The 23,783-nt window shown below is 43.4% G+C and overlaps 4 protein-coding genes across 4 annotated transcripts; 3 read left to right on the forward strand and 1 right to left on the reverse strand.

The window, feature by feature from the left end:
- Positions 1–791: 791 nt before the first annotated feature.
- Positions 792–4,853, reverse strand: LOC108370696 (uncharacterized protein K02A2.6-like). The gene is made up of 4 exons (XM_017626077.1): positions 4,193–4,853; positions 3,965–4,144; positions 1,711–3,857; positions 792–1,634 (listed from the first exon to the last, which is right to left on the reverse strand). Exons 1-4 carry the CDS (start codon positions 4,851–4,853, stop codon positions 792–794), a joined length of 3,831 nt encoding a protein of 1,276 aa, XP_017481566.1.
- Positions 4,854–6,811: 1,958 nt separating this feature from the next.
- Positions 6,812–11,408, forward strand: LOC108370698 (uncharacterized). The gene is made up of 3 exons (XM_017626078.1): positions 6,812–7,434; positions 9,223–11,275; positions 11,394–11,408. Exons 1-3 carry the CDS (start codon positions 6,812–6,814, stop codon positions 11,406–11,408), a joined length of 2,691 nt encoding a protein of 896 aa, XP_017481567.1.
- A 108-nt stretch (positions 11,409–11,516) lies between these two features.
- On the forward strand, positions 11,517–12,333 carry LOC108370701 (uncharacterized). Its single transcript, XM_017626081.1, has 2 exons — positions 11,517–11,956; positions 12,036–12,333. The coding sequence occupies exons 1-2, from the start codon at positions 11,534–11,536 to the stop codon at positions 12,042–12,044; spliced, it is 432 nt and encodes a 143-aa protein (XP_017481570.1). The 5' UTR covers positions 11,517–11,533; the 3' UTR covers positions 12,045–12,333.
- A 4,486-nt stretch (positions 12,334–16,819) lies between these two features.
- On the forward strand, positions 16,820–17,319 carry LOC108370699 (uncharacterized). Its single transcript, XM_017626079.1, has 3 exons — positions 16,820–16,888; positions 16,967–17,224; positions 17,272–17,319. Exons 1-3 carry the CDS (start codon positions 16,820–16,822, stop codon positions 17,317–17,319), a joined length of 375 nt encoding a protein of 124 aa, XP_017481568.1.
- The last annotated feature ends 6,464 nt before the right edge of the window (positions 17,320–23,783 follow it).

Below are 23,783 nucleotides of genomic sequence, written 5' to 3' on the forward strand. Positions count from 1 at the left end.
ACGAAGCGACGCGAGCAAAAATACCACCAACTCACAATAGTAAGTGGATAAGTGGTCCAGACATTCTGCATAAAGACGAAGAGGAGTGGCCAGATAACTCGGACATGCAGAGCTCTGAAGACCATAGCAATGAGGAGATACGAGCTAACTACTCAGCCTTCGCAACCCATCAGGTATGTTTTTTGACAACTCGAATTAACCGCTTTTCAAATTTTCGTAGACTGAAACGTACGATGGCGTGGGTGTGGCGATTTGTAAAAAATCTTAACCGTAAGCGACAGAATGAGGACTTGCGCATCGGAGAGCTGAGTATGAAAGAAGAGGCGGACGCTGAGGTGTATATCTTAAAATACGTGCAGGAGGAGGTATTTTCGTCAGATTTGGAGAACCTACGGCGGAGAGTCGCTGTTTCATCTACCAGACCGCTCAAGTCGCTGAACCCCTATATCGGCGAAAACGGTTTAATTCGCGCACACGGAAGAGTAGAGCGAGCCAGGTGTCTTCCAGAGGAAACGCGAAGGCCGATTATATTACTAATAAATCCGTCAGATTTATACAATTAATGTTTCAACTTAACTTAATGCAACTTTATTTCAATTAATAGCAAACTACACAATGTATTGATTTCAGCTTGATGCTGTCAAAAGACAAGAACGAAGTGCTAGTCCTCTCACCAGAAAATCTGTCAGCTACGGGGGTTGTCATGTTGTAGGTGTACGAATAACGTGGGAAGACAGACTAGCAGAAATCGTACGACAATACCAAACAGGGTGCTTAATATTTGACACCCCTTAACGCCCAGATGGCGAGTAAAATGCCGGAATCTTTCGTGGACGTTTTGATCGCCTTGGAGTCGGTGGTTGGGGTGATGATGGTAGGATGATCCTTTCAGGTGTAGTATCTGCCGGCAATGTGGGCGATTGATGCGAGTTTAGGGATGTTTTTGTCTGTGTTGCCTCAGAAGGTGGTGAAACTGTCTCAGCTTCAGAGTCGTTTTCAGTTGAGTCACCGCTCGAAGTTGGTTCCATAGACGTGGAATTTTCATTGCTTGATGAAGTTATGCCGGCGTCAACAGGTGATCGATTCCTAATTTGGTCTAAGTGGCGCTTAATTAACCGTTCATCTTTAAGGCGAATCTTGTAAGATAATGGGCCGGTTTTGGAGTGGATGTGGCCCTCTATCCATTTAGGGCCAGACGAAAAGTTGCGGACCCATACAGGGTCTCCTTCGGAAAATGTTTCCTTTACAGTAGGATTTTCGACGGCAGGAGAGAGCTCATGCGGGTGGACCTTGTCAAAGTATGTTTTCAGCTGGCGATTGAAGATTAACTCTGCAGGTGAACGACCGGTTGCTGAATGTGGACTAATGTGCTGATTGAATACAAATCTCGTCAGGTTCAGGTCCCATTCCGAATTTGCTGGTAATTTTTTAAGAAAATCCTTTGTCGTCTGAACCATTCGCTCCGCTTGTCCATTAGACGACGGGTGAAATGGAGCACACCTGACATGGCGAATTAAATTATTTGCCATGAAGCCTTTGAACTCTCCCGATGTGAACGCCGTGCCATTATCAGACACTATTACATCTGGTAGCCCGTGAGTCGCGAAGAGGGAGCGCAAAGATTTGATGGCAGACTGAGATGATGTGGATTTAACAATATGGACTTCCAACCATTTGGAATATGAGTCGACCGTTAAAAAAATAGTTTACCGTGAAATGGTCCCGCAAAATCGACATGAAGTCGCGACCATGCGGTTTTGCCATTTCCCAAGTATGGACTGGTGCTTGAACCTTTTCGTGTCGAGTTTCTTGGCACGGAGTACAATGCTTAACGGTACCCTCAATTTCTAGATCCATTCTAGGCCACCAAACATAGCTTCTGGCTAATGCCTTCATTTTAACGATGCCAGGATGTACTGAATGTAATGCGTGTAAGATGTATTGACGACATGGCGGTGGGATAATAGTTCTGTTCCCCCATAAGAGACATCCTTCAAGAGTGCTGATCTCGTTGCGGCGCAGAAAGTATGGATATGCTTCATCGTTCCGAGATACTGAACACGGCCAGCCCCTTAACGCCCAGCTGCGTACCTTGGTGAGTAGCGGATCTTTCGACGAGAGCCTTGCTATATTTTTGGCGTTGACGATTTCGGTACTAGCCAACTCGATCATGAGTACTTCTCCATCATTAGTCCCAGTATGAGGCTCTTCAATGGGTAGGCGGCTTAGACAATCTGCGTTCCCCATCTTCTTACCCTCTCTATAAATAAATTCAAAATTGTATGCATTCAGGAACACGCTGCGACGCAACATTACGGGGGACAGGATCAGTGGGGTCTGCTTTGTTGTGCTGAAGATGCCCAGAAGCGGACGATGATCCGTAACCAATGTAAATTTTCTACCATATAAGTAGTCATGAAACTTTTTCACGCCAGCTACAATGGCGGTAGCTTCGCGGTCGATTTGTGCATAGTTTCTCTCGGATTTCGACAAGGTTCTTGAATAAAACGCTATAGGCCTTTCAGACCCATCAGACATTCTATGGCTTAGTACGGCCCCAATGCCATACGGTGAAGCGTCGCAAACGAGTATCAGTGGTAGTTTTTCATCGTAATGGACGAGTACGCTATCAGAAGTGACTAGGTGCTTGAATTTATTGAAAGAAAATTGGTGCTCAGATTTCCAGACAAAATTCCTATTTTTCTCTAAGAGGCGATGCAGGGGCTCTGCAATTGTAGCCTTATTTGGCAAAAACGAATGGTAAAAATTTAACAGTCCAAGAAAAGCCTGCAGCTGTTTCTTATCTTTGGGAGCATTCTTAATGGCCTTCATTTTTTCTGGTGAAGGTCTAACCCCAAAACCATCAATTTTGTACCCTAAAAAATTTATGGTGTGTACTCCAAATTTGCACTTATCCCGCCGAAGATGTAACCCTGATTTGTCGAATCGGGATAGCACTTCATTTAGACGCTCAGATAGTTCCGTCTCGGTTCCGCCCATGATGACTACATCGTCGAAATATGGTAACACACCAGGAATATTCCGAAGGAGCACGTCAATAAAATTCTGAAAAATTCCCGGAGCTGACGAAATACCAAATAGAAGACGGTTTACTTTAAATGCGCCTTTGTGTGTCACAACGGTTTGCAACATGGCAGAGTCTTCGTCTACAGCAAGTGGTTGGTACGCTTGTGCGAGATATAATTTAGCAAAGATCTTTCCCCCTTCTATTGAAGAGATAAGCGAGCTTATAGATGGAATTTGGAAATTGTGTGGCAACATGGCCTTATTAAGGGTAGACTTATAGTCACCACAAATTCTAATTGTTCCATCGCTTTTGAGAACTGGGACGATGGGCGTTGCCCAGTCAGAGTATTCGACAGGTTCAAAAATACCTTGAGCGCACAAACGATCGAGTTCAGTTTCAACAAGACTGCGAATAGCTATTGGAATACGGCGTGCGGGAAGCCTAATGGGTTGGATGTTGTCTTTAACTTGTAAGGAAACTGGTTCCCCTCTGAATTTGCCAAGTTCTTTTGAAAAAAGATGCTCAAATTTGCCTAAAATATGTTTGATTGTGGGCGATTCCTCAATTGCCAACACTCCCTGCACGCTTATGTCCAGCGAATCAAACCAATTACAACCCAGCACGTTGCTTTGGTTACCATTTACAATGATAAGTGGTAAGTCTTTGATTGAGCGTTTGTTGAACTCAACGTCAACATCTAAGACACCTCTGATAGGTACACCATTATGTTGAAAATCCCTCAACTCAAGACCGCACTCGTATAGTAATGGCTTAACCCCCGGCCATAATTGGTCGAATGTTTTAGAAGATACTATAGTATAATCCGAACCTGAATCCACTTCGAACTTACATGGTTTTGGTTGATGTATATGGTGGTAGATTTCTTACGACTCCGTGAGCTTAAAATCTGATTAATCCACTGTGGTTTCGACTTACCGTCTTGGTGTCGATTTTTGTCCGTAGCTTTCGTATGCTCCTTCGTCGCACCTGCGTTGACTGACCGGCAGACCCGTTGCAAATGGCCCTTGACACCACATGCAGAACAGATTGTTTCCCTATGAGAGCACTGAGATCGAGCATGTGCACCACCACAACCATTACAAGGTTTTGCGCTAGCTGTATTGTTTCAGCTTTTAAATTTTTTATTGAATTTCGGCTGATTACGTTTTCCAACTTGATTAACTTGTTCGGGTTGTCGTATTACTTGCACGTTCTTTGATGCGGCTTCCGCTGTTGTAGCCCGTTCTATGACCTTCTGCAGTTGGAGGTCAGACTCCGCGAGGAGGTTTCGTTGATGGGATTCGTCGCGCAAACCGCACACCAGACGATCACGAAGCATGCGATCTAAAGCACCGCCAAAATTGCAATCGACCGCAAGCTTCCTAAGGGCGGCTATATATTCCGCAAAGGTCTCATTCGGCATTTGATCGCGCTTGTGGAATTTGTAAAATGATGCAATTTCCGATGGACGAGGGGAAAAATGATTCGTTAATACTGCTTGAATTTCCGAAACTTGAAGGTCACTCACCTTCTTAGGGGATGCCAATGACGACAGCAGATCATAAAGCGGCGCACCGGCTAGTGTTAAAAAAATCGCCCTTTGACGCTCAGCTGTCCGTATGTCATTGGCCTGAAGAAACAACTCGAACCTAGCGTAGTATGTGGACCAATTCTCCGGATGACTTATGTCAAAAGGCTCTAATGTTCCTACTGAAGTCATTGCAGAGTTCGATGGCTCAATAGGAATTCTTCTTGAACTGGATGCTGAGTCTTCCTTTGACAAATCTCGTTCCAAAGCAGCTTCTTTTTCCAGCTTAATTGGCATTGACACACGATGCAACGAAGAATTGAATGATTGTGCAAATTCCCAGTACACGTACTTGACTTTGAATGTCAGTAAGTCGCGTAGCGGTCAAAAGGGTCACCTTCACTGGCTGACTTGTAGCCGCTCTCGATATCTGCACGTAGTTTTTTCGATAGTTTTACTTTGTCGCTTGCCAAGTCACGCGTTGTTGAAACAAACTTTAATGTGATGGGGATGATCCCATCCTCGTCGCCATTAATAAATCCGTCAGATTTATACAATTAATGTTTTAACTTAACTTAATGCAACTTTATTTCAATTAATAGCAAACTACACAATGTATTGATTTCAGCTTGATGCTGTCAAAAGACAAGAACGAAGTGCTCGTCCTCTCACCAGAAAAACTGTCAGCAACCCCCGTATGTCATGTTGTAGGTGTACGAATAGCGTGGAAGACAGACTAGCAGAAATCGTACGACAATACCACACAGGGTTCTTAATATTTGACAATTACCTAAACTGCATCAGTTGACTCGTCTCATCGCCCAGAATTACCACAACAAGGGTTATCATATCAACGTATCAACGACCATGTGTGAAATAAGACAACGCTTTTGGATCCCGTCCCTTCGCAGACTGTTGAACAGCATACAAGCAAAATGCCAGTTGTGTAGAATGCGAAGAGCGACGCCACGTCAACCACAAATGTCTGCATTGCCTCCTGATCGTGTCACGCCTTATGTGAGGCCATTTTCGTATACGGGTTTGGACTTCTTTGGACCGACTTTCGTAACAATTCGACGCCAACGAGAAAAAAGATGGGTCGCCCTGTTCACGTGTCTCACTACTAGAGCTGTGCATCTCGAAACTGCAGTGGACCTTTCGACAGACTCGTTTTTGATGGTTGTCCGAAATTTCCTGAATGGCAGAGGGATTCCAGTTCAGATGAGAAGCGACAACGGCACGAATTTTATGGGCATGGCCAAAGAGTTAGAGAAGAGTGGCTCTGAGCTAGCACCGGCAGGCATTAAATGGGTATTTACCACACCAGCAAACCCCAGCGAAAGTGGCGTTTGGGAACGACTTGTGCGCTCAGTGAAACAGGCGCTGCGAGTGATGTTAAAGGAACAGGCGCCTCGATTAGAAACGCTTCAAAGTTTTTTAATTGAAGCAGAGAATATCGTGAACTCCAGGCCGCTGACTCATCTTCCCGTCACGCCAGAAGATCCCGAACCGCTAACACCAACCCCTTCCTGCTGGGCTGTACAAACTCCACACAAACACCAGCACCTTACGAACCAAAATTGATGTGTTTACGCAAGCAATGGAGAGTTGTACAAACCTGAGAAATGGAATGTGGCGTCGATGGGTACAAGAGTATTTACCAGACCTAACGAGAAGGACGAAGTGGTGTTTGCCGTCGAAGCCTATTAGCATTGGAGATCTCGTATTTATATGCGACGTCGATTTGCCGCGTTCCCAATGGAAGAGAGGAAGAGTATTGCAGTTGTTCCATGGTTCTGACGGTATAGCGCGCTCGGCTGAAGTGAGGACTGCTGATAGTTGTTACAGGCGTCCAGTATCAAAGCTAGCGATTCTCGACCTAGATGTTCAAAGGGAAGATTGAAGGAAGTAAAGCCTCCCGGCTGGTCGTTTTACGGGGGCGGGTGTTGTGTTTCGGGCTTTATATTTTATCTAATCAATTTTATCGATTATCTCATCTTTGTGTACTTTATTTTTCTATTCTATGTTTTACCGTATATAGATTTGTCTAACAGTTTGTGAGATCTAGCGGAACGTTGTTTGTAAATGTATAAAAGGGCATTTTGCTTATACAGTTTTTCATTCCTTTCGTATTGTCAAGCGGGGTAACAAAACATTTAAACAAAACCCTCCAAACCCTTGAAATTAAAAAGAAGGCGTTTTATTTATCCCCGAAAACGAACAACTTTATTTAAATGGTTTAGTAAGAAATAATAATGCCAAAGCCAACGCCAACTAAAGTGATGCGATCGCCGCCAGCCACTAGGGCTTCTGGGAGCGCTATAGTTTCGCCACCAGTAGGAGCATCGGATACCGGAAAATCTTCTACAGAATATTTGACTCGTATGTACGAAAAGAGACTAGCGGCTATGATGGCGGAATTTAAGAAGCAAATGCATGCAATGCAGAACCTTTTCGTTACCAATAATCAGCAAACTGAAAGGGATCATGCACCACATGGTACAGCAGAACCTCCAGAAGAATTGCAGCCAGGACCCACCATTCACGCAGAGCGATTTGAGGGAGCTGCGATTTCGGAGCCGCTACAACCGTTACCTGGGAGTCAAGCACCGCGTGGTATTTGGTCACAGCCTTCATCAGCAATTACGAGCGATAATCGACAATTTCGCCACAAGAAAATTTATCCATTGCCGACGTTTTCCGGTCTGCCTGAGGAGTGGCAAGTGTTTGTAGAAGCCTTTGAAAGCACCACTCGAGACTTCGAATATTCGAATTTGCACCACATTATGCGGCTACGAGATGCGTTAAAGGACAGAGCAAAAGAAACAGTGGAAGCACTCCTCGCGAATTCTAACAACGTGGCAACAATAATGGAGAAGTGCGAATGATACCAACAATAGCCGATGACAATTAAGAGTCGTTGGTAAATTTTGCAACACACATAAATAATATGGCTACGTTTTTAAAGAATGCTAAAGGGGAACATCATTTGTCTAATCCTACATTATTGAGTGAGCTCGTTGGGAAATTGCCAGTGCAGAAGCAAATGCAATGGGCAGAGAAGTGCTTGCAGCTGGACCACCAACCAACAATCGTTGATTTTAGTGATTGGTTGAATACTGTTTGACGTTTAGCACATATGGTAGCAGATTCTTTGCCAATAATGTCGAATCCTTTCAAAGAAAAGAAAACACCTAAGTTTTCTGGGTCAAATGCTGCCCGTCGTTTTGTTGCTGTTGGCGTCGCGCATCGAAAGTGTTTGCAGTGATACGGTGAGTGTTGAGCGTTGGTGATCGGTGTGATAGAGCCAAAGAGATGCGGGTGTGCTATTGCTGTTTAAAAAGAGGACATCATGCCAGAAATTGTTATTCGCGGAAACGTTGTGGGGCCCACCCTCTTTTATATATCTCGCAATCAATAGCACCGAACGCTTCTGAAGAGCAACATGGTAGAGTGCAAAACTCGCAGCGTTGTTGTCATACCGACGATGGAATCAGTCAACATGTACTTTTTCAAATGCTGCCCGTTAAATTGTATGCGAATGGAATTGTAAAGTCTACATACGCCTTCTGTGATGATGGTGCCAATGTGTCTATAATAGATAGGGGTCTAGCTAAAGAATAAGGCTTGCGTGGAAAAATTGCAATGGTTGAATGATGTCAAGAAAAGTGAGCAGTCGGAAGTTGTAGACATCACAATCAGTGGAGCAGACTTAAACGCGGTAAAGTATAAAATGTCAAAGTTTATGTGTCCTCACATCTGTCGCTACCTCAGCAAAGCTTTAATAGATCGGCCGTATTGGGTAGGCAACACTTATCGAAGTTTCCTATGCGCGATTACAGTGGGGTACAGCCGAAGATTGTGGTTAGTTTGAATCATGCGTGAAGCGAGTATTGCATTGCAGACGAAGTATTGCTTATGATCAGGGAACGGATTTTATGGAGTTTTTCTGCTAAAGTGATAGAATATATTCGATTAAGAATGTCCACGATTTAGCTTTCCCTGTGTTAAAGATAAATGCAACTCAGAGGCTTCAACTGCACAGCAACCCCAATAAGCATATGTGACTAGAGTGCACTTGTCATCGTTGTCCACGCTCTGTGCATACTCTTCGTGCGAGCTTTTTGATGCGCTGGTAGTCGCTGATTGGCTTGTCGATCGCGGTTGTATGTTAGTACATATGTACATATGTCACACGATTGATCCCGAGTACAAAGTTTTTTTTTAAGTGGTTAGAGCTAGAACTGAATAAACTTTTTACGATCGTTGTATTCTTGGCTGTAATGTATTTCGACTTGAAGTTTACTTAATAAAAATTGCGTTATATAAACAAATCTAACATTTTTGGCATCCCTTGCGGGGAACCGTCTCTAGCCAATTGTTTAATTGTGTTAAGCAATTAATATGAACTATTAATACGAATTACATCACGGAATCTACCTGATCACATGTTCGCCATCATGTCAGCTGAAAAGGAAGAAGGTCTTGCTCGATTAATTCTTAATTTTGCGGCAAACACTAGAAAGGTCTCGAAATAAAAAAGAACTAAGGGCTATCTTGTGGCCAGAAGGAATCTACTGGCTGATTATTGGAAGCGCTACAATGACTTCCGTGACGACATTTCTGCAGNGAAATAAAAAAGAACTAAGGGCTATCTTTTGGCCAGAAGGAATCTACTGGCTGATTATTGGAAGCGCTACAATGACTTCCGTGACGACATCTCTGCAGCAGACGTTATTGAAGGCGAAGAGGGCAAGGTTAAGACGACATTAAGTGAAGCTCGTTTGGCAACAATAGAATCGGCATACTGCGAAGCACTAGGTGAAATACATGATGAAATCGAAGAATTTGACAATCATGGTAGTGATAATCATCCAGCAACCATACTCAATCATACATGCGGTGGTTCTACAAATACATCAGCGTCAAAGCTTCCGAAGATTATTCTGCCAAAATTCGATGGCTCGTTTCAAAAATGGTTAAGTTTTAAAGATATGTTTACAACATGCGTTATAAATGAAGCTTGTTTGTCTGATGTACAACGTCTGCATTACTTAAAAGGCAGTTTACTAGGTGAAGCCGAAACTCTTCTTCGCAGTATTAGTATCCAGGAAAACAATTTTGCTATAGCCTGGGATATGCTCCAACAACGTTATGACAATAAGCGACGCCTTGTCAAGTCTTATCTGCGCAATATTACGAAACTTCCGGCGATAACCAATGAGTCAGATAGCGTCATGCGAAAACTTTTGGATACTACCACAGAATCAGTCCGCGCATTAAAGCAACTAGGACGGCCAACAGAACACTGGGATGACTGGCTTGTTCTACTTGTAACCGAGAAGTTAGACCCAGCGACAGTAAACGAGTGGGAAATGTCTTTGGAATCTCCGAATGTGTTACCAGAATATACAACTCTGGTGCAGTTTTTGGAAAAACGTATTCAGGGCATAGAAGCAGCTTCGTCGGCTTCCAAACCCAAAACTAAAGAACCGTCATCTAATAATAAGTCAACAGCTCTGACTTCCATTCGCAGTCATCAGACCAATGTAGGTCGTTGCCTATGTTGCTCAGGTAAGCATGCGTTAATGTATTGCGCTGAGTTTAAAAGGAAAGAACCAGCAACAAAGCTTGAATTAACTTTAAAGTTCAAACTATGTCAAAATTGCCTAAAAGCAAATCACTCTACAAACGAGTGTCAATCCTCATACACCTGCCTGAGGTGTTCGCAGAAGAACCACACACTTCTTCACGATAGCTTATCGCTTCAACGTAGTAGCGTCGCTGCACTTCATACGTGTCCAGACCACAGCGTTAACCGACTTACGAGCTATGCTGAAACCTGCCTTCCAGCTGTTTTGCTGGCTACGGCTTATATTAAAGCGCAGTCCTCGACTGGACAGTACATAAAACTTCGAGCATTACTCGACAATGGTTCGCAAGCATCCTTCATAAGCGAGTATGCCGCTCAACAATTAAGACTTCGTAGGAACCGGTTGCAAATTCCTATCACCGGTCTTGGCGGTCACAGCGTTGGTGACTCAAAGGGTATAGTCACATACACTCTACGTTCATTTACAGACCCAGAGTTTAGTGTCAATTGTTCTGCGCTCATCCTACCAAGGTTGGGAAATCTCCTACCTTTGAAGAGAGTCAATCCAAAGCCCTATATCGAACTTCTAGATCTCACACTAGCAGATCCTAATTTCTACGAGCCTTGCTCAATTGACGTCATCATTGGCGCAGACCTCTACGGTCTCTTAGTAAAAGGTGGGATCAAGCACACTGCCTGCGGTTCGGCCATAGCACAAAATACGTATCTTGGCTGGGTTATCTACGGACGCATACCCTGCTCTGCATCTCCCCAACTATGTACAACACATTTCACGGCAACAACCACTGATGACCTGAGCAGCTTAGTTCAGCAGATGTGGAAATTTCATGAATTTGATGAGATACTACCTCCATCTAAAATGACACAAGACGAATTATTCTGCGAAGAGTTTTTTAAAGACACTGTTCAGCGAACTAGCTCAGGGCGGTATCAAATTCGGTATCCGTTTAAAGCCGATTGTGATCTTACAAAATTATCCAACTCGAAAGCTGACGCAATTAAATTGTTTCGGTCTCAACAAGCTAGGCTTCGAAATGACCCTGAAATGGATCATTTGTACACCACGTTCATGACAGAGTACCTGGCTTTAGGGCACATGGAGAAGGTAATTGAAAACGAGGAGCCGAGAACTGTTTGCTATATTCCGCATCATGGGGTGTACAAGGAATCGAGCTCAACCACCAAATTGCGCACAGTTTTCAATGCATCCCGTAAAACTATAGAAAACATCTCACTAAACGACTGTCTTCATGTTGGCGATTTAAGCCAAATAATTATTCGATGGCGGCTTCACCGCATTGGTTTCATGGCAGATATAGAAAAGTGTTATCGGCAGATTCTGGTCAGCCGTGATGACGCTGACATGCAGCGTATTATATGGAGAGGTACAGAAGGAGAGCCAGCAGCCTATCGATTGCTAACAGTCACGTACGGTTTAAATTGCTCACCATATCTTGCAATTAAAGTGCTGCAAACATTAGCTGATGATGAAGAGTCAACTTATCCTGAGGCGTCTAAGGTCTTGCGAGAATCATTTTACGTAGACGACTGTTTGCATGGAGCTGACTCCGTCGATGCTGCTTTGGAAATCCAGTACCAACTGCGACAGTTACTCCAAAGAGGTGGTTTCGTCCTACGAAAGTGGAGCTCAAACGCTGAAGACTTCATGCAGCGGTTAAGTGCAGATGACAAAGAGAATACTATTTGTTGCAACCTCAACCTGGACCGTACAACTAAAGCTCTTGGCATTTATTGGCTCTGTGATTCAGACTCTTTGACATATAAGGTTAGCTTGAGTCCATTAACAACCCAAATCACCAAACGGCAGCAATTATCAGACATCGGTAAAATTTACGATCCTCCAGGGTTACTAGCGCCGATAACTGTAACTGGAAAAGCTATGTGTCAGAAGTTGTGGGTGGCCGGTTTAAACTGGGATGACCCAATTCCCGAACCACTTCAGCAAGAATGGCAACGGTTTCGAAAGGAGCTAGGTGAAGTTGAGCGTCTTAGAATTCCAAGGTGGCTCGGTGTAGAACCTAACTCTAGAGGTTACCAACTGCATGTCTTTTCCGATGCGTCCGCCATAGCATATGCTGCGGTAGCATATCTCAGGTTCGACACAGCGCCGAGAAACGTACATGTTGCCATTTTGGCTGCGAAGACAAAAATCGCCCCCTTGAAGAAAATAACAATTCCCTGTTTGGAACTAAATGGAGCTCTGCTGGCAGCCCAGCTTGCGACCAAGCTTTCGGAAACACTTCAACTACCATACCTTCAAACATACTGTTGGTCTGATTCAAAAACAGTTCTCAGCTGGATCCGATCAAATCCTGGAAAATACAAACAATATGTCAGTAATCGCATAAGTAAAATCCAGGCAATCACATCTGTTGACTCTTGGAAATATGTACCAACCGCCAGTAACCCTGCGGACGCAGCATCTCGGGGATTTATGCCATCGCAACTTAAAGAGCTTTCTATTTGGTGGGACGGACTGCAATGGCTTCGTTGTCACTCTCATCAATAGCCCATACAACCTTCCATCGGGCCAGCCAGGACTGAAGCAACTGTGGTGTCGTTGGCTACAATGCCATCACATCAACCTCCGTCGGTTCTGGCCACGCTCCTTTCTAAGTACTCAGACCTTAACAAATTGTTAGCAGTTACCGCGTTTATGCAACGGTTCATAGCGGCGGTGATGAAAAAAACCCACGAAACGACTCCATGGTGTTCTGCAGGAGAACGAACAGAAGCATTGAAGCTGTGGCTCAGGTACGTTCAACACACACGTTTTAATAATGAACTTTCTTGTCTTCGCACGAATAAGCCGATCAGCATGAAGAGCAAACTTCTCCAGTTTAACCCAGTCATTGATGAAGATGGTATCATTCGACTAAATGGACGACTGCAGAATGCACGATTTCTTTCTGCGTGTGAACGTTCTCCAATAATTCTGCCACAAGATGGAGCACTGAGCAAGCTGTTAATTGCGCACGCTCATGAATCCACGTTGCATGGAGGTACTCAGGCGACTCTCAACTTTTTAAGACAGCGTTATTGGATTATCAAAGCTCGGCCAGCTGTTAAGCAACATATTCATAGATGTGTAAAATGTTTCAGGCAAAACCCCGCAACACTCATGCAATTAATGGGAAACCTTCCCCCACATCGCTGCAATCCTGCTAAGCCGTTTGATTATTGCGGTATCGACTACGGTGGACCTTACTATATTCGCACTACAAAAGGTAGAGGTTATCGGAGCTATAAAGGGTACATCGCACTATTTGTCTGTTTTGTTACTCGTGCTGCTCACTTAGAACTCGTCAGCGACCTAAGCACAGATGCCTTCCTGGCTGCGCTGAGGCGGTTTGTTTCACAAAGAGGATACAGCTCTCATATATACAGCGATTGTGCTTCTACATTTGTGGGTGCGAATTCAGAACTAAAGGCTGACCTTGCAGCCTGCAAACAGCAGTTGGAAGCGGCAGCTCGATTTGCATCAGTCAGGGGTATTACCTGGCATTTCATACCGCCAGGCTCTCCAAATTTCGGCGGCATATGGGAAGCCGGAATAAAAGGGGCAAAGCACCATTTAAAACGCGTCATCGGACGTGCAACACTAACTTTTGAAGAGTTTTTCACTGTACTCAAGCAAGTGGAGGCAGCGCTAAACTCAAGGCCATTAAGTGCCTTGACGGAAGACCCCAGTGACTTAACTGCCCTCACTCCCGGCCACTTTTTAGTGGGCGGTCCACTTATCGCAATACCGGAACCCAACCTACTCGAAGTCAGCACCAATCGACTCAAGCGTTGGAAACTGTTGCAGCAAATACAGCAGGATGTTTGGAAACGTTGGAGCAATGAGTATCTGCCACGTTTACAAATGAGATACAAATGGAAACAGACCCAGCAGAACTTGAAAATTAGCGATTTAGTTTTACTTCGCGATGAACGCGCTCCCCCTTTGCAGTGGCCCCTCGGTCGAGTTGTGGACATACACCCAGGAAATGATGGGATTGTGAGGGTGGCCACTATACGTACTGCAACGTCAACATTNATTTACAAATGAGCTACAAACGGAAACAGACCCACCAGAACTTGAAAATTAGCGATTTAGTTTTACTTCGCGATGAACGCGCTCCCCCTTTGCAGTGGCCCCTCGGTCGAGTTGTGGACATACACCCAGGAAATGATGGGATTGTGAGGGTGGCCACTATACGTACTGCAACGTCAACATTGAAGCCAGCCATTTCCAAGCTGGTAGCCTTGCCAATCGATCCTGACATTGATTCACACGGTGGGCGGTTCTCCCCTGAACATGTCGTCGCACAAGATGGACGAGGTGGGCGGAATGTTAAAGATAAATGCAACTCAGAGGCTTCAACTGCACAGCAACCCCAATAAACATATGTGACGAGAGTGCACTTGTCATCGTTGTCCACGCTTTGTGCATACTCTTCGTGCGAGCTTTTTGATGCGCTGGTAGTCGCTGATTGGCTTGTCGATCGCGGTTGTATGTTAGTACATATGTACATATGTCACACGATTGATCCCGAGTACAAAGGTTTTCTTAAGTGGTTAGAGCTAGAACTGAATAAACTTTTTACGATCGTTGTATTGTTGGCTGTAATGTATTTCGACTTGAAGTTTACTTAATAAAAATTGCATTATATAAACAAATCTAACACCCTGATTTTAAGATATTTGCCTTTTTTTTGCCTTTTTTAAGATATTTGCATTTTCTTACCTTTTCTACCTTTAAAAAATCGATTATAGCATTTACAATTTTTTTTTTAAGATTAAAAAATATACACATGCCCATGTGGCTTATAGAAGCGCAGGGACCTCTTGCCAAATTGGTGTTGGAAAAATTCAAAGCCGTTTTCTCAGCTAACGTAGGCGGGGAGACAATAAGGGATGTGGATAAAATTATAAAGGGCGAGGAAAACGCCCTTATTCCTGATAATATGAACGTTTCAATCGTTCCATATTTAAATTGGGCTCCACTTGTATCAACTTACGTCGTGCGCACATTTAGTTCATTCAAGGCTTTTCTTCGCGAAAATCGAATGAAAATGCTGCCAGAAAACTTCAAAATGCATCTTGTGCTTCAATGTTACTACAACTATACAGATTAAAGTTTTACGAATTAGAAACTCGAAAAGATAAAATAGTCAAAAATTCGAAGTACAAATTTTTCATATAATGCAACTAGTTCACAGTTTTTCTCTTTTTACTTGTAATATAAACATTTCTAAAATAAATGTATTTTTTGATTATTCTTCGAATTTTCTGTCTTTTTTAGTGCCTTATTTTGCTTTTTTTGTAATACCTAGTGCCTTTTCCTGCCTTTTTCACTATTTGGTTTTGCCTTTTTTTGCCTTTTTTGCAATACCTAGTGCCTTTTTTTGCCTTTTTCGCTATTTTATGTTGCATTTTCCAGCCTATTTCGTTATTTTATTTTGCCTTTTTTATAGGTTTTTAGGTCCTAAAAATCCGTTCCCTGCTTATGATGATAAGCTTAATGAAATGCATATGATGATGAAGCAGTAGTTTGAGATGGAGACTTTCGGGGTAAAAGCCAATTTGAAGCCACTTACGTCATCAGCTGTTGAGAGATCCATGTTAATATTGAAATCGACCACTAAACGCATTGGAAACCGGTATGAATCTGGGCTGATTTGGAAAGAAAACGTACAACCGTTTCCACCGAGTTTCGATATGGCAGTCCGACGACTAGAAAGCGTTGAGAGGAAAATGAATAGTTCGTCAAGCAGACAGAGACTGCCAGAGGTTTTTGTGGAGAAATGGCGAGTCTTCAAACCCGATTGAGACGTATGTTATGGAGCGATTGATTTTTGGCGCCACATGCTCGCCTACCGTTGCACAATTTGTTAAAAATTGTAATGCTAGCAGATTCTGGAAGACATCAACGCGAGCTGTTAAAGGTATCGTTGAGAAGCACTACGTCGACGATTATGTTGACTGTTTCCAGAGCGAAAACGAAGCGATAGACGTTATCAAAGAGGTAATTTCCATCCACATGCAAGGTGGTTTTGAATTGCGCAACATTGTCTCAAATTCTAATGCCGTAATGGAAGCTGTTAGAAGCTCGGCGAGCGAAAATCGTGTTTCTGTGAGTGTTGAAGGAAATATTGAAAGAATACTTGGTATGAGGTGGCTGCCAAAACCGGATGTTTTCGTGTTCACTTTGAAATTGAACAAAGTGCCAGGAGATATTTTAGATTTCTCTCGTAAACCTTCAAAGAGAGAGACCTTGGCTGTTAATATGTCAGTCTTTGATCCGTTCGGGTTTTTGGCAAACTACATGATTATGACAAAGATTCTGATGCAGAATATATGGAAAACCAGTATTGACTGGGACGACCCTATAACGGACGAGATCTATCGTTGGTGGAAGCTGTGGCGAACCGAGCTGAAAAGAGTGGAACAAATTCGAATCGAACGCTGTTATTTTGCAAATTTTGAGAGAGCGTCGGTGGAATTGCACATTTTTGCAGACGCAAGCGAAGAAGCACTTGCAGTTGTATCGTACTGGCGAGTGGTTGATAGTGGCAAGGTGAAGGTAAAATTCGTCGCTGCAAAAACCAGCTGTGCACCTACTCGTTTTCATACCATTCCCAAAATGGAACTACAAGCTGCAGTTATGGGTGTTCGATTAAAAGAAAGCATCATCAAATGCCACGAAGTCAACGTTAGTCGATGCGTGTTTTGGAGCGATTCCCACACAGTAATTCGATGGGTTAATTCAGATCATCGTTCTTACAAACAGTACGTCGCTAATCGAGTGGCAGAGATTTTAGAATACAGCAAACTCAACGACTGGCGATGGTGTCCAGGTTCGTTAAACCCTGCGGACGAAGCGACGCGAGCAAAAATACCACCAACTCACAATAGTAAGTGGATAAGTGGTCCAGACTTTCTGCATAAAGACGAAGAGGAGTGGCCAGATAACTCGGACATGCAGAGCTCTGAAGACCATAGCAATGAGGAGATACGAGCTAACTACTCAGCCTTCGCAACCCATCGGGTATGTTTTTTGACAACTCGAATTAACCGCTTTTCAAATTTTCGTAGACTGAAACGTACGATGGCGTGGGTGTGGCGATTTGTAAAAAATCTTAACCGTAAGCGGCAGAATGAGAACTTGTTCATCGGAGAGCTGAGTATGGAAGAAGAGGCGGACGCTGAGGTGTATATTTTAAAATGCGTGCAGGAGGAGGTATTTTCGTCAGATTTGGAGAACACACGGCGGAGAGTCGCTGTTTCATCTACCAGTCCGCTCAAGTCGCTCAACCCCTATATCGGCGAAAACGGTTTAATTCGCGCACACGGAAGAGTAGAGCGAGCCAGGTGTCTTCCAGAGGAAACGCGAAGGCCGATTATATTACCTAAACTGCATCAGTTGACTCGTCTCATCGCACAGTATTACCACAACAAGGGTTATCATATCAACGTATCAACGACCATGTGTGAAATAAGACAACGCTTTTGGATCCCGTCCCTTCGCAGACTGTTGAACAGCATACAAGCAAAATGCCCGTTGTGTAGAATGCGAAGAGCGACGCCACGTCAACCACAAATGTCTGCATTGCCTCCTGATCGTGTCACGCCTTATGTGAGGCCATTTTCGTATACGGGTTTGGACTTCTTTGGACCGACTTTCGTAACAATTCGACGCCAACGAGAAAAAAGATGGGTCGCCCTGTTCACGTGTCTCACTACTAGAGGTGTGCATCTCGAAACTGCAGTGGACCTTTCGACAGACTCGTTTTTGATGGTCGTCCGAAATTTCCTGAATGGCAGAGGGATTCCAGTTCAGATGAGAAGCGAAAACGGCACGAATTTTGTGGGCATCGCCAAAGAGTTAGAGAAGAGTGGCTCTGAGCTAGCACCGGCAGGCATTAAATGGGTATTTACCACACCAGCAAACCCCAGCGAAGGTGGCGTTTGGGAACGACTTGTGCGCTCAGTGAAACAGGTGCTGCGAGTAATGTTAGAGGAACAGGCGCCTCGATTAGAAACGCTTCCAATTTTTTTAATTGAAGCAGAGAATATCGTGAACTCCAGGCCGCTGACTAATCTTCCTGTCACGCCAGAAGATCCCGAACCGCTAACACCAAACCATTTCCTGCTGGGCTGTACAAACTCCACACAAACACCTGCACCTTACGAACCAAAATTGATGTGTTTGCGCAAGCAATGGAGAGTTGTACAAAACCTGAGAAATGGAATGTGGCGTCGATGGGTACAAGAGTATTTACCAGACCTAAAGAGAAGGACGAAGTGGTGTTTGCCGTCGAAGCCTATTAGCATTGGAGATCTCGTATTTATATGCGACGTCGATTTGCCGCGTTCCCAATGGAAGAGAGGAAGAGTATTGCAGTTGTTCCATGGTTCTGACGGTATAGCGCGCTCGGCTGAAGTGAGGACTGCTGATAGTTGTTACAGGCGTCCAGTATCAAAGCTAGCGATTCTCGACCTAGATGTTCAAAGGGAAGATTGAAGGAAGTAAAGCCTCCCGGCTGGTCGTTTTACGGGGGCGGGTGTTGTGTTTCGGGCTTTATATTTTATCTAATCAATTTTATCGATTATCTCATCTTTGTGTACTTTATTTTTCTATTCTATGTTTTACCGTATATAGATTTGTCTAGCAGTTTGTGAGATCTAGCGGAACGTTGTTTGTAAATGTATAAAAGGGCATTTTGCTTATACAGTTTTTCATTCCTTTCGTATTGTCAAGCGGGGTAAAAAAAAACATTTAAATAAACCCTCCAAACCCTTGAAATTAAAAAGGCGTTTTATTTATCCCCGAAAAGGAACAACTTTTTTTAGATGGTTTAGTAAGAAATAATAATGCCAAAGCCAACGCCAACTAAAGTGATGCGATCGCCGCCAGCCACTAGGGCTTCTGGGAGCGCTATAGTTTCGCCACCAGTAGGAGCATCGGATACCGGCGAATCTTCTACAGAATATTTGACTCGTATGTACGAAAAGAGACTAGCGGCTATGATGGCGGAATTTAAGAAGCAAATACATGCAATGCAGAACCTTTTCCTTACCAATAATCAGCAAACTGAAAGGGATCATGCACCACATGGTACAGCAGAACCTCCAGAAGAATTGCAGCCAGGACCCACCATTCACGCAGAGCGATTTGAGGGAGCTGCGATTTCGGAGCCGCTACAACCGTTACCTGGGAGTCAAGCACCGCGTGGTATTTGGTCACAGCCTTCATCAGAAATTACGAGCGATAATCGACAATTTCGCCACAAGAAAATTTATCCATTGCCGACGTTTTCCGGTCTGCCTGAGGAGTGGCAAGTGTTTGTAGAAGCCTTTGAAAGCACCACTCGAGACTTCGAATATTCGAATTTGCACCACATTATGCGGCTACGAGATGCGTTAAAGGACAGAGCAAAAGAAACAGTGGAAGCACTCCTCGCGAATTCTAACAACGTGGCAACAATAATGGAGAAGTGCGAATGATACCAACAATAGCCGATGACAATTAAGAGTCGTTGGTAAATTTTGCAACACACATAAATAATATGGCTACGTTTTTAAAGAATGCTAAAGGGGAACATCATTTGTCTAATCCTACATTATTGAGTGAGCTCGTTGGGAAATTGCCAGTGCAGAAGCAAATGCAATGGGCAGAGAAGTGCTTGCAGCTGGACCACCAACCTACAATCGTTGATTTTAGTGATTGGTTGAATACTGTTCGACGTTTAGCACATATGGTAGCAGATTCTTTGCCAATAATGTCGAATCCTTTCAAAGAAAAGAAAACACCTAAGTTTTCTGGGTCAAATGCTGCCCGTCGTTTTGTTGCTGTTGGCGTCGCGCATCGAAAGTGTTTGCAGTGTTACGGTGAGTGTTGAGCGTTGGTGATCGGTGTGATAGAGCCAAAGAGATGCGGGTGTGCTATTGCTGTTTAAAAAGAGGACATCATGCCAGAAATTGTTATTCGCGGAAACGTTGTGGGGCGGATGGATGTACTCAAGTACACCACCCTCTTTTACATATTTCGCAATCAATAGCACCGAACGCTTCTGAAGAGCAACATGGTAGAGTGCAAAACTCGCAGCGTAGTTGTCATACCGACGATGGAATCAGTCAACATGTACTTTTTCAAATCCTGCCCGTTAAATTGTATGCAAATGGAATTGTAAAGTCTACATACGCCTTCTGTGATGATGGTGCCAATGTGTCTATAATAGATAGGGGTCTAGCTAAAGAATAAGGCTTGCGTGGAAAAATTGCAATGGTTGAATGATGTCAAGAAAAGTGAGCAGTCGGAAGTTGTAGACATCACAATCAGTGGAGCAGACTTAAACGCGGTAAAGTATAAAATGTCAAAGTTTATGTGTCCTCACATCTGTCGCTACCTCAGCAAAGCTTTAATAGATCGGCCGTATTGGGTAGGCAACACTTATCGAAGTTTCCTATGCGCGATTACAGTGGGGTACAGCCGAAGATTGTGGTTAGTTTGAATCATACGTGAAGCGAGTATTGCATTGCAGACGAAGTATTGCTTATGATCAGGGAACGGATTTTATGGAATTTTTCTGCTAAAGAGATAGAATATATTCGATTAAGAATGTCCACGATTTAGCTTTCCCTGCATTTTAAGATATTTGCCTTTTTTAAGATATTTGCCTTTTCTTACCTTTTCTATCTATAAAAAATCGATTATAGCATTTACAATTTTTTTTAAAGAATAAAAATATACACATGCCCATGTGGCTTATAGAAGAGCAGGGACCTCTTGCCAAATTGGTGTTGGAAAAAATCAAAGCCGTTTTCTCAGCTAACGTAGGCGGGGAGACAATAAGGGATGTGGATAAAATTATAAAGGGCGAGGAAAACGCCCTTATTCCTGATAATATGAACGTTTCAATCGTTCCATATTTAAATTGGGCTCCACTTGTATCAACTTACGTCGTGCGCACATTTAGTTCATTCAAGGCTTTTCTTCGCGAAAATCGAATGAAAATGCTGCCAGAAAACTTCAAAATGCATCTTGTGGTTCAATGTTACTACAACTATACAGATTAAAGTTTTACGAATTAGAAACTCGAAAAGATAAAATAGTCAAAAATTCAAAGTACAAATTTTTCATATAATGCAACTAGTTCATAGTTTTTCTCTTTTTACTTGTAATATAAACATTTCTAAAATAAATGTATTTTTTGATTATTCTTCGAATTTTCTGTCTTTTTTAGTGCCTTATTTTGCTTTTTTTGTAATACCTAGTGCCTTTTCCTGCCTTTTTCACTATTTTGTTTTGCCTTTTTTTGCCTTTTTTGCAATACCTAGTGCCTTTTCCTGCCTTTTTCGCTATTTTATTTTGCCTTTTCCAGCCTATTTCGTTATTTTATTTTGCCTTTTTTATAGGTTTTTAGGTCCTAAAAATCCGTTCCCTGCTTATGATGATAAGCTTAATGAAATGCATATGATGATGAAGCAGTAGTTTGAGATGGAGACTTTCGGGGTAAAAGCCAATTTGAAGCCACTTACGTCATCAGCTGTTGAGAGATCCATGTTAATATTGAAATCGACCACTAAACGCATTGGAAACCGGTATGAATCTGGGCTGATTTGGAAAGAAAACGTACAACCGTTTCCACCGAGTTTCGATATGGCAGTCCGACGACTAGAAAGTGTTGAGAGGAAAATGAATAGTTCGTCAAGCAGACAGAGACTGCCAGAGGTTTTTGTGGAGAAATGGCGAGTCTTCAAACCCGATTGAGACGTATGTTATGGAGCGATTGATTTTTGGCGCCACATGCTCGCCTACCGTTGCACAATTTGTTAAAAATTGTAATGCTAGCAGATTCTGGAAGACATCAACGCGAGCTGTTAAAGGTATCGTTGAGAAGCACTACGTCGACGATTATGTTGACTGTTTCCAGAGCGAAAACGAAGCGATAGACGTTATCAAAGAGGTAATTTCCATCCACATGCAAGGTGGTTTTGAATTGCGCAACATTGTCTCAAATTCTAATGCCGTAATGGAAGCTGTTAGAAGCTCGGCGAGCGAAAATCGTGTTTCTGTGAGTGTTGAAGGAAATATTGAAAGAATACTTGGTATGAGGTGGCTGCCAAAACCGGATGTTTTCGTGTTCACTTTGAAATTGAACAAAGTGCCAGGAGATATTTTAGATTTCTCTCGTAAACCTTCAAAGAGAGAGACCTTGGCTGTTAATATGTCAGTCTTTGATCCGTTCGGGTTTTTGGCAAACTACATGATTATGACAAAGATTCTGATGCAGAATATATGGAAAACCAGTATTGACTGGGACGACCCTATAACGGACGAGATCTATCGTTGGTGGAAGCTGTGGCGAACCGAGCTGAAAAGAGTGGAACAAATTCGAATCGAACGCTGTTATTTTGCAAATTTTGAGAGAGCGTGGATGGAATTGCACATTTTTGCAGACGCAAGCGAAGAAGCACTTGCAGTTGTATCGTACTGGCGAGTGGTTGATAGTGGCAAGGTGAAGGTAAAATTCGTCGCTGCAAAAACCAGCTGTGCACCTACTCGTTTTCATACCATTCCCAAAATGGAACTACAAGCTGCAGTTATGGGTGTTCGATTAAAAGAAAGCATCATCAAATGCCACGAAGTCAACGTTAGTCGATGCGTGTTTTGGAGCGATTCCCACACAGTAAATCGATGGGTTAGTTAAGATCATCGTTCTTACAAACAGTACGTCGCTAATCGAGTGGCAGAGATTTTAGAATACAGCAAACTCAACGACTGGCGATGGTGTCCAGGTTCGTTAAACCCTGCGGACGAAGCGACGCGAGCAAAAATACCACCAACTCACAATAGTAAGTGGATAAGTGGTCCAGACTTTCTGCATAAAGACGAAGAGGAGTGGCCAGATAACTCGGACATGCAGAGCTCTGAAGACCATAGCAATGAGGAGATACGAGCTAACTACTCAGCCTTCGCAACCCATCGGGTATATTTTTTGACAACTCGAATTAACCGCTTTTAAAGTTTTCGTAGATTTGTAAAAAATCTTAACCGTAAGCGGCAGAATAAGAACTTGTGCATCGGAGAGCTGAGTATGGAAGAAGAGGCGGACGCTGGGGTGTATATTTTAAAATGCGTGCAGGAGGAGGTATTTTCGTCAGATTTGGAGAACCTACGGCGGAGAGTCGCTGCTTCATATACCAGTCCGCTCAAGTCGCTGAACCCCTATATCGGCGAAAACGGTTTAATTTGCGCACACGGAAGAGTAGAGCGAGCCAGGTGTCTTCCAGAGGAAACGCGAAGGCCAATTATATTACCTAAACTGCATCAGTTGACTCGTCTCATCGCACAGTATTACCACAACAAGGGTTATCATATCAACGTACCAAAGACCATGTGTGAAATAAGACAACGCTTTTGGATCCCGTCCCTTCGCAGACTGTTGAACAGCATACAAGCAAAATGCCCGTTGTGTAGAATGCGAAGAGCGACGCCACGTCAACCACAAATGTCTGCATTGCCTCCTGATCGTGTCACGCCTTATGTGAGGCCATTTTCGTATACGGGTTTGGACTTCTTTGGACCGACTTTCGTAACAATT

This window comes from Rhagoletis zephyria, unplaced genomic scaffold, assembly GCF_001687245.7.
Source record: "Rhagoletis zephyria isolate East Lansing unplaced genomic scaffold, Rhagoletis_zephyria_1.1 Rzeph_scaffold_04410, whole genome shotgun sequence".
NCBI classification, from domain to species: Eukaryota; Metazoa; Arthropoda; class Insecta; order Diptera; family Tephritidae; genus Rhagoletis; species Rhagoletis zephyria.

Excerpts from the sequence above, each read along its gene's own strand:
- LOC108370699 (XM_017626079.1), top strand. The coding sequence starts at position 16,820 with ATGGAACTACAAGCTGCAGTTATGGGTGTTCGATTAAAAGAAAGCATC. Across the intron at positions 16,889-16,966 it reads TCAAATGCCACGAAGTCAAC|TACGTCGCTAATCGAGTGGC; the intron begins GTTAGTCGATGC and ends TCTTACAAACAG. Across the intron at positions 17,225-17,271 it reads CAGCCTTCGCAACCCATCGG|ACTGAAACGTACGATGGCGT; the intron begins GTATGTTTTTTG and ends AAATTTTCGTAG.
- LOC108370701 (XM_017626081.1), top strand. The coding sequence starts at position 11,534 with ATGCAGCGTATTATATGGAGAGGTACAGAAGGAGAGCCAGCAGCCTAT.
- LOC108370696 (XM_017626077.1), bottom strand. The coding sequence starts at position 4,853 with ATGCCAATTAAGCTGGAAAAAGAAGCTGCTTTGGAACGAGATTTGTCA. Across the intron at positions 4,145-4,192 it reads AGTTAATCAAGTTGGAAAAC|CTAGCGCAAAACCTTGTAAT; the intron begins GTAATCAGCCGA and ends GAAACAATACAG. Across the intron at positions 3,858-3,964 it reads CAAAAATCGACACCAAGACG|GTTCGGATTATACTATAGTA; the intron begins GTAAGTCGAAAC and ends AAGTGGATTCAG.
- LOC108370698 (XM_017626078.1), top strand. The coding sequence starts at position 6,812 with ATGCCAAAGCCAACGCCAACTAAAGTGATGCGATCGCCGCCAGCCACT. Across the intron at positions 7,435-9,222 it reads GTGGCAACAATAATGGAGAA|AAGGAATCTACTGGCTGATT; the intron begins GTGCGAATGATA and ends TCTTTTGGCCAG.